General features: G+C 62.2%; 5 protein-coding genes and 1 non-coding gene across 6 annotated transcripts; 4 read left to right on the top strand and 2 right to left on the bottom strand.

Moving 5' to 3' along the window:
• Nucleotides 1-344: 344 nt before the first annotated feature.
• On the top strand, nucleotides 345-2,132 carry THITE_2144616 (uncharacterized protein; the record flags this gene model as incomplete). The annotated part of the gene is made up of 4 exons (XM_003653484.1): nucleotides 345-498; nucleotides 628-1,413; nucleotides 1,492-1,942; nucleotides 2,033-2,132. 4 exons carry the CDS (start codon nucleotides 345-347, stop codon nucleotides 2,130-2,132), a joined length of 1,491 nt encoding a protein of 496 aa, XP_003653532.1.
• A 417-nt stretch (nucleotides 2,133-2,549) lies between these two features.
• THITE_2116034 (uncharacterized protein) lies at nucleotides 2,550-4,167 on the top strand. Its single transcript, XM_003653483.1, has one exon. The coding sequence runs from the start codon at nucleotides 2,926-2,928 to the stop codon at nucleotides 3,997-3,999; it is 1,074 nt and encodes a 357-aa protein (XP_003653531.1). The 5' UTR covers nucleotides 2,550-2,925; the 3' UTR covers nucleotides 4,000-4,167.
• A 454-nt stretch (nucleotides 4,168-4,621) lies between these two features.
• THITE_t61 lies at nucleotides 4,622-4,725 on the top strand. The gene has a single exon. It is a non-coding gene; the product is annotated as a tRNA-Arg (tRNA).
• Nucleotides 4,726-5,027: 302 nt separating this feature from the next.
• THITE_2116033 (uncharacterized protein) lies at nucleotides 5,028-6,241 on the bottom strand. The gene is made up of 2 exons (XM_003653482.1): nucleotides 5,325-6,241; nucleotides 5,028-5,274 (listed from the first exon to the last, which is right to left on the bottom strand). Exon 1 carries the CDS (start codon nucleotides 6,180-6,182, stop codon nucleotides 5,445-5,447), a length of 738 nt encoding a protein of 245 aa, XP_003653530.1. The 5' UTR covers nucleotides 6,183-6,241; the 3' UTR covers nucleotides 5,028-5,274; nucleotides 5,325-5,444.
• A 183-nt stretch (nucleotides 6,242-6,424) lies between these two features.
• On the top strand, nucleotides 6,425-9,496 carry THITE_2116031 (uncharacterized protein). Its single transcript, XM_003653481.1, has 4 exons — nucleotides 6,425-6,820; nucleotides 6,892-7,487; nucleotides 7,553-8,811; nucleotides 8,886-9,496. Exons 1-4 carry the CDS (start codon nucleotides 6,660-6,662, stop codon nucleotides 9,390-9,392), a joined length of 2,523 nt encoding a protein of 840 aa, XP_003653529.1. The 5' UTR covers nucleotides 6,425-6,659; the 3' UTR covers nucleotides 9,393-9,496.
• Nucleotides 9,497-10,892: 1,396 nt separating this feature from the next.
• THITE_11494 (uncharacterized protein) lies at nucleotides 10,893-12,744 on the bottom strand (the record flags this gene model as incomplete). The annotated part of the gene is made up of 4 exons (XM_003653480.2): nucleotides 10,893-11,154; nucleotides 11,335-12,291; nucleotides 12,334-12,436; nucleotides 12,525-12,744. Coding segments are annotated over 4 exons (1,542 nt in total), but the record flags the coding sequence as incomplete, so codon positions are not given.
• Between the last annotated feature and the right edge of the window lie 1,800 nt (nucleotides 12,745-14,544).

The raw sequence follows: 14,544 nt of genomic DNA, 5'->3' as shown, positions 1-14,544 counted from the left end.
TGCGCCTGGTCCTCAACTCTGCTGCATTTACTGACTCAACGTAGACAGAGAGTTTCATGTTGGCCCCACAGCAAGAATCAGGGGTGGCGAAAGCTTGTTTACTTCACTTCGTTCCTCTTGGATGCGCTTGCAGGTGGCGGAACTCGTCCCGCTCGCCGCTTGTGGTACTGACTCGCCAAGTTGAAGCAGGGAGGAGACAGGTCTGCATCATGAAAACAGGACTTCATGTCCTTGACAAGGTGCCGTTTGTGTATACTCAAAGAGAGCCAGAGATCTTTGTCGGGTAGCCTGGGGCTTGTTGTTCCCCTGCAAAATATCAGTTGTTCTCATCCAACGCAAACGCCATGCGCTGGGTCCTTCCTTCATTGCTTCTGTGTTTGGCCATCCCTGCGTTGGGAGCCTCCAAGCCACAACGGCTGGGCTCATGGCTCCGGGGGCAGTTGCCCACCTTCGCCGAGAACCAGACGCAGTCGCCCTTCTTCAATGAGCGCTCCAGTGGTGAGACGGATGAATCGGCCTCCATGAAGTGACTGTCGCTGATACGTCCAGGATTCGCGGTCAATGGCTCGGCCATTGCTTTTGTCGACTTCGACGTGGGCGAATCTTACGCTGGGCTGTTACCAACAGGCGATGGTGTCAGCCACGAGCTCTATTTCTGGTTCTTTCCGTCGACCAACCCGGTGGCCCAACAGAACAAGGAGATCCTGATCTATCTCACCGGCGGGCCCGGATGCTCGTCGATAGGCGAACTGCTGCAGTCAAATGGCCCGATCTCGTGGCAGCCCGGAACGCTCCAAGCCATCCCGAACAAGTGGAGCTGGCACCGCCTGACCAACGTCGTCTGGGTTGACCAGCCCGTCGGTACCGGGTTCTCGCAGGGCACTCCCACGGCGGTGAACCAGCAGGATGTGGCCCGGGATTTTCTCGGCTTCTGGACAAACTTCGTCGAGACGTTCGCGCTGCAGGGCTACGCGGTGTACGTGACCGGCTCGTCGTACGCCGGCATGTATGCGCCCTTCATCTCGAGCGCCATGCTCGACCGGAAGAACAAGACGTACTTCAACGTCTCGGGCATGGCCATCTGGGATGGCTTGTACTCGAAGGTGGCCCTGACGCAGGACGTCCTCGTCGCGTCGAACGTCAACAAGTGGAGCAGCATCCTGCCCTTCAACGACTCTTTCTCGGCCTTCATCAAGACGATCGACGCCAAATGCGGCTATACGGCGTATCTCGACGAGTTCCTCGTCTTTCCGCCCAAGGGCGTTCAGCCCTCGGCGCTTCCAGGTCAGAACCCATTGACCAACCTGCCCCTGCCGGGCTGCGCTCTGTACCTGAGCGTGGTCTCGGCCGTGCTGGAGCTCAACCCGTGTTTCAGCGCTTTCGACATCACCCTCCACTGCCCTGTGCTGTTTGGTAAGTAGGAGTCCCCACAATCCCGAATGAAATGTAGAGAGCTGAGCCAGTCCCCTTAACTCGGGGCCCCCCCTCCAGACCCCATCGGTTTCGCGGGCGGCCACTTGACGCTCCCGCCCGCCTTCCCCGTTCCTGTCTTCGACTTCCCCGAAGTCAAGGCGGCTCTCCACGCGCCGGCCAACGCAACCTGGGTCTTCTGCCAGAACCCGGCGATCAGGCCGGTCTTCGTCAACGGGACGGACCAGTCCCTCAACGCGGGGCCCGGCAGCCAGGCGGTGCTGCCCGGCGTGATCGAGCGCACGGGCAACGTCATCCTGGGCCACGGCTCGCGCGACTTCCTGGTCCTGCCCGAGGCCACGCTGCTGACGATCCAGAACCTGACGTGGAACGGCCGGCTCGGCTTCCAGCAGCGCCCGGCCGCGCCGCTGGTCCTGCCCGCCCACGGCGGCGGCGCTAGCGCCGGCGTCGCGGCGGTGGCGGCCGGCGCGGGAGTCGTCGGGTCGACCCACGCCGAGCGCGGGCTGACCTGGTTCGGCGCCGCCTTGGCGGGCCACCTGGTTGGCGCGGACCAGCCGGCTGTGACCTTCCGTATGCTGGAGGTGCTGCTTGGCCGGGTGAGCGGGTTCGAGAGCACGGAGCCGTTCACGGTGGATGTCGGCGGCGGAGGGGCGCAGCCGGCGGGGGATCTGGGGAATGGGACGGTGGTTGTGGGCGGTTGAGGGGTGATTCAGCGGCGGTCACGATATTCAGGGGCGTTCAGGGGCTGGTGGCGAAGTGAGGCTGGTGGTGGTGGTGTCGCGCAGGTCGTGAACATCATTAGCAGATTAGGAAAAACGCACTCCGCAGGGCTGGAAGATTGTGGTTCTCTCAGATAGTACGGAATATACGGACAGTAGGAAATGGCTTGTCCACAGGAGTCATCGAGCACTTGTATCCGTACTCCTGACGCCCCTTCGTGCCTTGAAACGGCAGGTTGGGAAGACCAAGGGAAGAATGAGACACTGAAATGACGTTGTAATTCAGTTCACTTGCGGTGACATGACCGTGGTAACTTACACCACAGAGCACAAACAGCAGTTCCTGGCCCCTGGACCCCTGCTGCAGCTCGGCTGCATGCACAGGAGCAGCCCCACTACCTCGGACCGAACCCCGGATCCCGTCCTCAAAACTCCGCCGCAGAAACCATCACAGGATGCGCCTGCTATAAAATCAGCACCAATTGCGTCCAGCAGCCGTGGCCATGCCTTCCCATCTTGTGCCCGGATCTTGCTCGCATCCGTTTCAGGCATTTTTACGGTGCCGTCACGCAACCGCCCACAGTCCGGCGGCCCGATGCAGCTGACACAGCCCCTCCTCCGGCAGGCCGCCCGCCCCGCCATTGCCTTGACCTGCTCGCGTGCTCCTCCAACATCCGTCTTCGGATTCCTCCCGGCTTCCCGCCCTCGACCGCACCACAACCGCAGCGGTCTCCAGACACAGCCCCAGCTACGGTGCCCGTCCCTCTCCCGCACAATGGCGTCCCGCTGCTCCTCGGGCGCAACGGGCCCGGCGGCCCTCGAGAAGCTCCCAGGCTCGTCGATCCGCGTACTCCGCACGGTCGAGTCCGTCCGCCGCTGGCGCCGCCCGCTCCTGCTCGACCAGCGCAGCGTGGCGCTCGTGCCGACCATGGGCGCGCTGCACGAGGGCCACCTGTCGCTGATCCGCGCGGCCGCGCGCGCGAACCACCACGTCGTCGTCTCGCTGTACGTCAACCCGGCGCAGTTCGGCGTGCGCGAGGACCTGGCCTCGTACCCGGTCACCTGGGACGCCGACGCGGCCGCGCTGGTGCGGCTCGACCGCGAGCTGGCCGACGACGGGCACAACCTGGGCCGCATCAGCGCCGTCTTCGCGCCGTCCACCAGCGAGATGTACCCGGCCGGCTTCCCCGGCCAGGAGGTCGACAGCAAGGGCAGCTTCGTCACCATCACGCCGCTCGCCGAGCTGCTCGAGGGCCGGTCGCGCCCGACCTTCTTCCGCGGCGTCGCCACCGTGTGCATGAAGCTGTTCAACATCGTGCAGCCGGAGCGGGTCTACTTCGGCCAGAAGGACGTGCAGCAGACCGTGGTGATCAAGACGCTGGTGAGGGACTTCATGCTGCCCATCGAGGTCGTCGTCGAGCCGACCGCCCGGGCCGAGGACGGGCTCGCCCTGAGCTCTAGGAATGTGTACCTCGGCACCAGGAGGCGGCGCGTCGCCACCGTGCTGTACAGGGCGCTGCAGGCCGCCGAGGCGGCGTACGCGCGCGGCGCGACGGACCGTGCCGAGATCCTGGGCGCGGCCCACGGTTTGCTGAACCAGGTGCTGGCGGAGCAGGCGGCGCTGAGCGCGGAGGAGCGGGTGCTTTTCGGGGTCGACTACGTCTCGCTTGCCGATCCCGACACGATGGAGGAACTGCCGGCTGTGGACCCCGCCAAGGGAGGCATCCTGAGCGGCGCGGTGAAGATGCTCCCCGTTGAGGCCGCGCAGCCGGGAGAGGATCTGGGCCACAGCGGAGGGCCGGCCGTCAGGCTGATTGACAACATCATCCTGCCGCCCAGCAGGTCTTGAAGCCTTTTTCTGCGATCCGCTATCTCATTTTCTGCTGCATCGTCTGGCGTCAGGGGACTTGGTTGGCTTTAGTGGCACTTTAGCGAGGTTATAGACCTGCCATTGTTCGCTGGGGCGCAGTTCAGCATCTGCGCTTCGGCGTGTTGAGTCCAGGATATCCATAGACTTTATTTTGTGTTTATGCTTACAGGACCAGTGGCAAGAACCGGATGGTCTCGGACAGGGCGGATGTAAATAATCTCCTGAAACCTCCCCTCCCCTTCCACCCACCCCCGATGAACTCTAACTTGCGGTTGGTCTTTTCCAAAGCCGCCGCACTTGGGTTCCTGATAGACTCAACATAGCAGGTAGGTCGGGGTGGGTACCGATATGCGGTGCTCGCTTCGTGCCTTCCTTCGTGCCAGGCTCAGCTGGCCTCGGCTCTGACTATTCCGCACCCCAACTTTGAAGACAGCTTCATGTTCACCGTCCATGGAAGCACCTACTGTGCAAGTTACATCGTAGGAGGTCCTGGTTCGTCCCGGCAACGAAGGGGCCTGTACCTTCCCCACGGCTCCGCAGCAGTTCCCACAACCGCTCGGTAAATTCTTCATCGAACTCCCCCAACCCTCCACACCAGCGAGGTCCGCTGGCGTAATGGTAGCGCGTCTGACTACGACCATCACTCCGAAGCAGTCGGAGTGTAGCGCAATCAGGAGGCTCCAGGTTCGATCCCTGGGCGGATCGTTTTGGCTGGCAACTCATCCGGCTGGGGTTGAGTGATGACCTCGAGCCCTCCTTCCATATCCTCAAGTCCTCCTTCCCAATTTTTATTTTGCTCCTTCCACGACATTCCCGACCACTCAACGGTCCACGATCACTGCAACCAGCTTGTTTGATCTGCCATCCTAATAGCGCACCGATGCCTCCCAGAATTCCAGTATGTGGGCTGTTCGAAGTCGGTTCGGGGCCTGCCAGCTAGGCAAAGATCCGCGGACAATCATAAAGTTGGAGCTCGGAGGGCGCTCGGCGCTCGACAGTCGCCATCACCAATAGCTCAGCCGCATCCAACGTAACTACTTGCGCCTCCAATCGTCGTCGGAGGCAGCTTGGGAGGAGCCCTCCATCTAAGACTCCTGGCGGGAGCAAGCCCTCAGTTGCATCGTCTATGCCCCAAGGGGCTACGAGCCGTGCCACAGCTTCTATAGCCCAACGGCAATGCCGTCAGACCTAGCGCTGCGTCCTTTGCAGGGGTCGGCCAAGGATGCCTCGTTGGCGAGACCGTAGAGAGACGCACTGCGCTGAAGATGAGCGAGTGACACCGTCGAAGACAAAACAGTGCCTACCCTCATGAGTCGCAGTACCCCCTTTGGGTACAGCTATGGCGGCGAAGAGATGAAGGGCACGTCGATCCATCCGCGGTATCGCCAGCCTTAGTGAAAAATAGCCCGCGCCTGAAAGTGCCCTCACAACTTCTTGGAGAAGTGCGACCGAAACTTTCTCGACGCGCGATCTGCTGATCGGTACTGGAACTGCTCGCCGTGGATCTCGAACACAAAGCTGGACATCTGCTCCTCTTTCGCGCCCGCCTGTCCCTCCTCGCCCTCCGCATCTGCCGCGGGCGCTGGCGCCTTTGGCACCGGTACGGGCACCTCAAACCGAAACACGGTCCCCTCCTTGGGCACCAACTTCAGCCGGTTCTTCTTCGTGATGATCTCAAACGCGAACTTGCTGTCCTTCACCACGATCCCCTTGATCCCCACGCGGCTGACACACCCGCTGCGCACGACCTCGACCCCGGCGCCATGGAAGTCCGCGCTGGCCAGCTTGGCCGCGGCGCCCTCGCCGCCCGTGTAGACCTCGGCGCCGAGCACCTCGCGCACGTAGCCGAGCCAGAGCCGGTGCAGCGGCTCGAAGAGGGCGTAGCGCTGCGTCGAGCGCGGCACGTCGTAGAGGCCGAGGCGGCGGCGCTGCGCCGCGGAGAGCGGCTTGGGCTTGAGCGCCTTCTTGCGCTGCTGCTTCTTCTTTTCCTGGGCGCGGCGGCGGGCGGCGCGCGCGTCCGAGGGCGGCGGGGAGGACGGGGCCAGGAACAGCGGGCGCTGCTGGACCTTCTCGGTGAAGATCCGGCTGGCTTCGTCGGGGTCGTGGGCGCGCGAGAGGAGCACGGCGGCAATGGGCTGGTCTTTTTTCGGTCTGGTGTCCATTCCGGCGGGTGGACGACGGCTCGGTTTAGAATCCGGCAGTCGGTGTTTTGAAGACGGAACTGGTCACATCGGACCCGGATGTTTTCGATGTTATGAACTTTTGAGTCCCGACGCTAACCCGTATCAGGCTTAACCTCGGCTTGACAGCCCCGCCAACCCCGTGGGCCTCTTGCCAGGACCCTGTCACGCTGCAACGCGCCCCCCCTGGACATGCATTAGCCAGTAGGTAGTGAAGTGCAGTGTTGTCTGGGAATGAGAGGATATCAGCGGCATGTGCAGCTTCCTTCCGATTCGGAGCTTGCATCAAGTGCTGCGACTACGGAATACACTAACATTAGCGGTTGATGGGGCGATTTCCACGCTTTTTTTTCCCAAACCCATCCATCCATCAAGATAGGAAGAAGGGCCTTCCCGAGGTAACCTTAACTACATACTACATCCCCATTCTTCTCACGACCGGCAAACTTCCAACGCACGATGGCCCGGGAAAACGGGCGTGACTCGGCGCCCGACTTGCGCATCCTGGGCGACCGCATCACGCTCCAGCCCAGCGGTTTCGTCGAGCCGGCGCTCACCGGCGAGGGCAAGGAGGAGGCGCTCATGAAGAACATGGCGCGGTTCCGGTCCGAGCCATTGCGGTGCGCACACAACCCCAACCCCCTTCATGTCCTGCTCTTTGACCGCACGACTGACGCGTCCGTCGTCCCAGCTTCCTGCGCGAGGTCTCGCTCTACGTCTCCGGCACCGGCTGGCGCGCCTACGACGATGTCATCGGCCAGCCCATCTTCTACTCGGGCTTCTCGGACCACATCAAGTCCCAGATCATGTCGGCGACGCTGCTGCAGGCCAAGATCGCGCAGCTTGCCGACATGCGCATCGCCGTCGAGGAGAAGGACGGCCTGCTGAACAAGAACGACAAGGACTTCGCGGCGAAGCGGGCCCACCGGCGGGCCGTGCTGGTCCAGGGCCTGCAGGAGGTGGCAGAGAAGCTGACGGACAACATGATCTGCAAGTTTGAGAGCAAGGCGTTCATCAGGAGCGCCTATTACTTGGTGACCCAGCTGCTGCTCAGGGCGTACCACCAGGGGATCCACGTGTCTAGCGAGGAGGTGCTGCGGCTGCGGAGAGTGGCCGAGGAGGCGGCGAGGAGGAAGCAGAGCATCATCTTCTTGCCCTGCCACCGGTCACACGTCGATTATCTCTCGCTGCAGCTTCTCTGCTACCGGCTGGGCCTTGCATTGCCGATCGTCGTTGCCGGTGACAACCTGAATTTCCCTCTGGTTGGGAGTTTTCTGCAACACGCTGGTAAGCAAGCACCTTCTGTCCCTCCCGCTGTCGCTGTGGTGCGATCGCTTACTTCGTTGTGCAAGGGGCCATGTACATCCGAAGATCTTTCGGAGACGACCAGCTCTACTCGACGCTGGTTCAGACATACATCGATGTCCTGCTGCAGGGCGGCTACAACTTGGAATGCTTCATCGAAGGAGGCCGGTCTCGGACCGGAAAGCTGCTCCCGCCAAAGTTTGGCATCCTAAGTTTTGTGCTCGACAGCCTCCTGTCTGGGCGTGTCGAGGACGTTATCGTCTGTCCCGTCAGCACACAATACGACAAGGTCATCGAAACCGAGGGCTACGTGACCGAGTTGCTCGGCGTACCGAAGAAAAAAGAGAACCTGGCGGACTTCCTCACGGGCGGGTCTAGTGTGCTCTCGCTCAAGCTGGGAAGGGTAGACGTGCGGTTCCATGAGCCGTGGAGCCTGAGGGGCTTCGTCAACGAGCAGCTATCTCGCTTGTCCAAGGCACCGTCGACGGTTGAGATCGACTGGAAAGACATGAAAAACCAAGTGGTACGGCAGAAGCTGCTCCGGACGCTGGGTTACAAGGTACTGGCGGATATCAACGCCGTGTCGGTCGTCATGCCCACGGCGCTGATCGGCACCGTCCTCCTGACGCTGCGCGGACGTGGCGTCGGGAGGGCCGAGTTGATCCGCCGCGTCGAGTGGCTCACGAATAGGATACGGGCCAAGGGAGGACGGGTCGCGCATTTCGGCAACGCCCCCCTCCCGGACGTGATCGAGCGCGGCCTGGAAGTGCTCGGCAAGGATCTCGTCGGCGTCGTCGAGGGCCTCGCCGAGCCGACATACTACGCCGTCGACCGCTTTCAGCTGTCGTTCTACCGGAACATGACGATCCACCTATTTATCTCCGAAGCGCTCGTCGCGGCGGCGCTCTACACACGGGTCAAGCAGGGCGGTGGACCGCCGATCCAGGATATTCCGTACCAAGAGCTGTACGACCAAGTGCTGTTCCTCTCCTCCCTCTTCCGCGGCGAGTTTATCTATTCGGGCGAAGGGCTGGCGGCGAACCTCGAGCGGACAGTCCTCGGATTGGAGGCAGACAACGTCATCTTTATCGAGCGCGACGAGGAGGGGCACATCACCAAAGTCGGCCTCTCGGACGCGGAACGGGCCGCCGGGCGAGAAAACTACGACTTCTACTGCTTCCTGATCTGGCCGTTCATCGAAGCCAGCTGGCTGGCGGCGGTGTCTCTCATGGGCCTGTCGCCGCCGCCGGGCCGCAACGGCGACATCTGGATTCAAGTATCCAAAGCGCAGGAGAGCGCGCAGTTGGTATGTTTGCCCTTCCATCTCTCTCCTCTCTCCTGACCCCTCAAGCCACTCACTAACGACCGCGCCCTCCGCAGCTCGGCAAAACGCTCTACCACCAAGGCGACCTCTCCTACTTCGAGGCGGTCAACAAGGAGACGCTCAAGAACTCGTACCAGCGCTTCGAGGAGGAGGGCATCATCCAGGTGGTCAAGTCGCGGGACGCGCGCATCCCGCCGCGGCTGCGCATCGCGCCCGAGTGGCGGCCCGGCCGCGACCCGGAGACCGGCCGGCTGCGCGCGTCCGGCCGCCTGTGGGACTTCACCGAGAAGATCGCGGCCAGCCGGCGCGAGGGCAAGAACAGGCGCGACGGCGCCACCGTCAGCACCCGCGTCGTCGGCCTGACCGACCAGCTGGGCCGCAAGCTGTTCGAGGACGCCGTCCGCGCGGACGAGGAGGCTGCGGGCAAGGGGAAGGGGAAAGGGAAGGGGAAGGGCAAAGTGGCCGCGCCGGTGAGGCTGAGTAGCGAGGATGAGAAGAGCCTGTCTCGGAGCGTGGGCGAGCAGAAGAGGCGGAGGCGGTTGGAGGGCAGGGCGCATCTGTGAGCGGGTTTGTTTTTGTGCTGGTGGAGGGGTCGTCGTCATTCTAAGGAGGGAGGTTTTGCGTGCATTTGCCGTCTTGCATAGAAAGGGGGTTTCAAAAATACCAGGCCGGGCGTACGGAGCAGGCTAGACTGTTGGTACTCAAGTACAGGTATGCATATATTGTAGTTTGTTGTAACAGTTGGGGATGCTCGAGTTGCATCCTCTCGGATGGGGGTAAACAACGTCGAGTTTTGTGTCAGCACCGGACAGGGCAAGAACTGGCGAACTCGTTGCCGCCATGCGGCTGTGTCTCGGTCGCATGGCCGTGCTCGTGCTCGGTTGAGTGTGAGTGACCGTCTTCGACTTGTGGGGGTTCAGGGGTTCTGTCTCTCCTGATGCAACAGTCGTGTTCCACAACCGTTGTGTCGTGGCGTCCCTCGGTGAGCATCACACTGCGGTCGCTGAGATATCTTTCTTGCTCCGTTGCGTCCTGGCTTTTATACCAGCCTTTGTTTGCCGGTAGATAGACGACTCTTGGGAGGCTGACTGAGGGTATGGGCAACGACGACAAATGGTGTCGTCGGGGTGTCGGCCTGGACGGGTTGAAAAGCCCTGCGGCAGAGAGGGACGGCGACCAGACCAGCGCTGGTATGCTGTCGGGAGATCGGAGACGCCAATCTCGACACCACACTCACCGAGCCTCATCCCCAACCCCTCGCCGCCCTCCCCCGTCCCCGTGCCCCCCCTTCCCCCTCCTTCTCCTTCTCCCCCTGCTCCCCCTGCCAACCACCACCACCAGCGCCCACAGCCAGCGGCGCCAACACCGCGCGACCCATCCCCATCCCTATCCCCATACGCTTCCCATCCTCCACCACCTCCGCCTCCGCCTCCTCCGCCTCCACTACCGCTTGTTCCCACCCCCACGCAGCCCTCAACCCCCCCTCCACCAACCCACCCACAGCCCCCCAGCCCGTCCCGCCGCGCACGCGCGCCAGCATGCAAAGCACCTCGGCCCGCTCGCGGCGGTCGGCCAGCGCGGCGCCGGCCACGGCCAGGCTTTGTAGCGCCGCTGGGAGCACGCTGCGGTCGCTTCCGCCGCCGATGCCGATGCTGACGCTGACGCCACCGCCTCCGCCGCTGCTGCCGCCGTTGCCGGGGCGCGCGTGGAGGTGGTGGGAGTAGGAGGAGTGGTTGTAGTGCAGGTGCGCGACGATGCCGCATACGTGGCGGGCGTGGTGGAGTTGGGAGGCGCGGTTCTCGCTGCAGCTGCCGCAGCAGCTGCTGAGGTTGATGCTGCTGCTGCTGCTGCTGCGCAAGTGGTGGTCGTCGTGGTGGTGGTTGAGCGGGTCGGTTTGTGCGAGCAGGCACATGGCTGTGTGGTAGAAGATGCGGCCTAGCTTGGCGGCGGGGGGGATGAGCCTTTGGGAGTAGGTATGAACATGGTCAGGGGGACATGCTTTTTCTTCTCTTTCCCTTTTCTGTTTTCGTGAATCAGGGAGGCAGGGAGGTAGTAGTAGGTACTCACCACACGTTGGGGAACAGAGACTTGGGCGACGGCCCCGGCGAGTAGCCGTACGGCCGCATCGACCGGGGGCAGTGCAGGTTCCAGGCGCTGCACATGCCCTGCAGACGGCGCCACTCGGTGAAGCGGTTCTGCAGGCGGACCTGCTCGTCGTGCGGCGACGGCTCCTGGAAGCGCGGCGTGCTGGCGCGGAAGTTGGCCACCTTGGCCAGGATGTACAAGATGCGGTGCACCCAGAGCTCCTCGTCGCCGAAGTCCGGGCTGCTCTCGCCCACGGCGGCGTGGTGGCGGCCGCCGGTGCTGCCGGTGCTGCTGCTTCTGCCGCCGCCGCCGCCGCCGCCGCCTCCGCCCTGGTGTTCCACCCGGATGCTCCAGAGGTCATCGCTGCCGGCCACGCTGCGGCTGCCGCTCGGGCTGCTGGCCGCGCCCTGGGCGGCGAACTCCAGGTCCAGCCCCCACTGATCGGGGTCCCAGGCGGTCGGCCAGCCGGACGAGAGGCAGCTCAGCACCTCCATGCCGACGTTCACCCAGAAGCAGGCGGCGCCGAGACCGGTCGAGGACGCGTCCCAGCCGCACTCGCGGATCAGGGCGCGCGTGGCGGCGATGTGGCCGCCCATGCGCTGGGTGGAGTTGCCGCCCATGACCTCGTACGCGTTCAGGACGACGGCCGTGACGGCGCACCCGGCGGCGTCGCGGTCCCGGTCCTGCTGGCAGCGCGCGAGCTGGGCGGCGGCCATCCCGTAGTAGTAGTCTGCCTTCTCGCCGTCGTGAGCGCCTACCAGCGTCAGGTGTTTGGCGCCGCATGCCAGCATGGCGTGGAGCAGCATGGGCAGCTTGAGGGCCATGTATGGCACCGCGGTGGCGAAGTGCTTGTCCCTGTCCAGCGCGTCCATCCAGACGGCCACCTCGTCGACAAAGGTTTGCATGAAGTAGATCTCCTCGTCCGAGCTCAGATAGTCTCGTTCTCCCGTCGTGTTCTCGCTTGACGGCGTCATCAGCCCAGTAGGTGTCTCAGCTGGGTGAGCAGGGCGCAGGTCATGTGCTGGCGGGCGTGGTAGCGGTGGTGGTGACGGTGCTGGTACTGGTGGTGGGTTGTCAGTTGGCCAGCCCGGGTTCTTGCTACTCTGCGTATGCGTTTCGGCCCCGACCGCGTCGTGGCCCGGCAGCGAAGCATACACGAACGCGTCTCCCTGAAATCCGGAGAGACTCGACTGCGGCCTCGGGCTTGGCGCAGGGGGAGCGGTCAAGGACGGTGCGTTGAGTGGGTTGAGTGGGCTGCCAACACTTCCCCGGGTTGGCCGGCTTTTGTCGGCAGAACTGATGACTCCATCGACGGGCGGCGGCTGCCCGACGTCGCTCGGATGATCCAGGTTGGGCGCCCCTTGCGGCTCACTACTCCTGCTGGTGATGCCGGGCAAGAAGCCGGCGGCAGCATGGGACGCGCTCGGATCAGCTTCGGACGGCGACGGGGCGACGTTGAGATAGCAGCCAAGTCCTCCCTTGTACTCTGAAGCGATAGACCGCGACTCATCGATAATTTGAACTAGGAGGAAGCGGCATCAGCACGTCTCGAAACGGTAACCATCATCGGGCCGGGCCCATCAGACGCAGGAGAAAGCATAAAGCATTACCAGACCACTCTGCCGACGGTGCCACACGTGGCGGCGCCTTGACCTGGATGTCGATGAAGTTCAGGCGGATGCCGCGGCGGCACTCGCGGCTGCTCTTGCGGCAGTTGTTACACTCGGGGACGCCCTCGTCGCACTTGAGGTGGCGTTCGCGGCAGGTTAGGCACCCCGTGCGGACGCGCCTCGGCTTCAGGCTGCTTCCACTTCCAGAGCCCCTGCTGTTGCCGCCGGTGGCGGACGCACCCGGCGTCCCCTGCCGCCTTAGCGGCGAGAGCTCAGACTGAGCACCGGGGCTGTCGTGGCTGCGGGGCGTGGTGTAGGGAGGCGATGGCGCCTCTTCTTCGACTCGCAAAACCTCCGGGAGTGGGAGGCCGTCGAAGCTGCGTAGATGATGCTGATGATGGTGATGATGAAAGTCCTGGTGAGCGTCCTGGTGGACGCGCCGACCCGAATCCATCGTCAGCGGCAACGACGGTCTCTGCGAGTCGAGAGGCCACGGAGCAGCTCGGGGAAGCAGAGGGTGAGTCTGAAGCCAGACGTCGGAGCCGGCGGACAATCATTGCTCGAAAGGCTGGACTCCATGGGCTCATAGCCGAGATGCTGCAGCCAGCCATCCGCCTGAGGGCCCCGTCTTCGGTGTTGCTGGTGCTACACGGTAATTTCGTACAGGCCGAGAACCGCCGGCTGGGTTGTTAACGAGCGCACGCTGCACTCACAACCCAAACCGTGAGGTTGCAGAGAACTAGGCCCGACGCGGGAATGCTGTGTTACAGGTCCGTCGTCCACGCAAAACGGCGCGCGGCGCGTCGGAGGGGTGACCATCTGAAGCGGCCCAGTGACACTCTGGCGACATGGGACTCACTCAGGGGGCACGGCAGTCTTTCGAGGACCGAGCGCTGCTGACCAGGGCCTGGCGGTGATCCAAGCTCACTGTCACGGGCCCAAGCGACTGTCGAGGTGCAATTATTCCGTACTGAAACACTGGCGGCTTGGCAGTATGCGGCCAGCCCAGTAGCGGTCCGTTACAGCTCGATCGTCAGCGACAGGGCCGGGCCCTACCTCCCCGTATTAACGAGGCAGGGTATCCAGTGCGTATCCAGTATCCGGACAGTTATACAACTTCCAGGTTGCTCTGATCAATGTCAATCTCCCTCAGGACCATACCAACAGCTGGCAGGCCGCCGGCAAGCTGCTGGAAGATGTAGTCAATGGAGAGGCTCACAAACTGACTTCTCGAAAAACGCGTGCTGACATGTTCAAGGCTAAGTTCAAGGACGAACCGAAGAGACAGGGCAGCAGTTCATGCCAACACTACCAAGTGGGACAATGCCCATTACGAAGGTTATCCGGAGGTTTGGCTACGGAGAGTTCTCACAGACACCAACTGTCTCGAGATCACAGCAGAGCGAGTGAAGGGGCAGCAATTCTTGGCCAGCGCAAATGTGCATGGCCTCACTTACAACTAGGATTTGTATTGATGCTACTCGCTGGTCAGCACGCCAAGTTAACAACAAGACGGGTTGTCCTAGAATTGGAAGGTGAAGGGAAGCCTTAGCCTTTTGTCGGTTATGTTACTAGGTAACCAGCACAGAAAGCAAATTTCTCAAGGACTGTATAGAAATAAACCTAGCTTTGGATAGAAGCACAAACTCAAAGCCTCTAAGGCTGTAGGGAGAAGAGACCCGCTATCTGATAGATGAAACCGCGGTGTCTTTTGTACGGTAACGAACGCTTTATGTATTATTATCGGAACCATTGAGTACCAGGTAAAGAGGACTTAGAAGGGCTGGTGTGCAACTGCAGGTGAAGGAACGTTTTCTGTTTTTCTTTGGCCTGTTGTCTTGTCTTTATTTTATTGCCTGTTTTTATTTTTTCTTCCTTTCTTTCCTTTTCTTTTTTCCTTTTTTTTTTCGGCCTTATTCTCCCCAAAAAACATATCTCGGAAGCTTCACAAATACATGTCTGGCAGGCGCCCACCCACAGTGAACGTTTGGTACAAGAGGTACCGAGCGAAAAAAACGGC

The sequence above is a fragment of the Thermothielavioides terrestris genome, chromosome 2, assembly GCF_000226115.1.
Source record: "Thermothielavioides terrestris NRRL 8126 chromosome 2, complete sequence".
NCBI classification, from domain to species: Eukaryota; Fungi; Ascomycota; class Sordariomycetes; order Sordariales; family Chaetomiaceae; genus Thermothielavioides; species Thermothielavioides terrestris.
The sequence above is the reverse complement of the archived record's forward strand: the minus strand, read 5'-3'. Positions and strand labels throughout refer to the sequence as shown.

Bases quoted from the DNA above. Each gene is read 5' to 3' on its own strand.
- THITE_2116034 (XM_003653483.1), top strand. From the start codon at position 2,926: ATGGCGTCCCGCTGCTCCTCGGGCGCAACGGGCCCGGCGGCCCTCGAG.
- THITE_2116033 (XM_003653482.1), bottom strand. From the start codon at position 6,182: ATGGACACCAGACCGAAAAAAGACCAGCCCATTGCCGCCGTGCTCCTC.
- THITE_2116031 (XM_003653481.1), top strand. From the start codon at position 6,660: ATGGCCCGGGAAAACGGGCGTGACTCGGCGCCCGACTTGCGCATCCTG. The intron at 6,821-6,891 runs GTGCGCACACAA...CCGTCGTCCCAG, and splicing joins TTCCGGTCCGAGCCATTGCG to CTTCCTGCGCGAGGTCTCGC. The intron at 7,488-7,552 runs GTAAGCAAGCAC...TCGTTGTGCAAG, and splicing joins GAGTTTTCTGCAACACGCTG to GGGCCATGTACATCCGAAGA.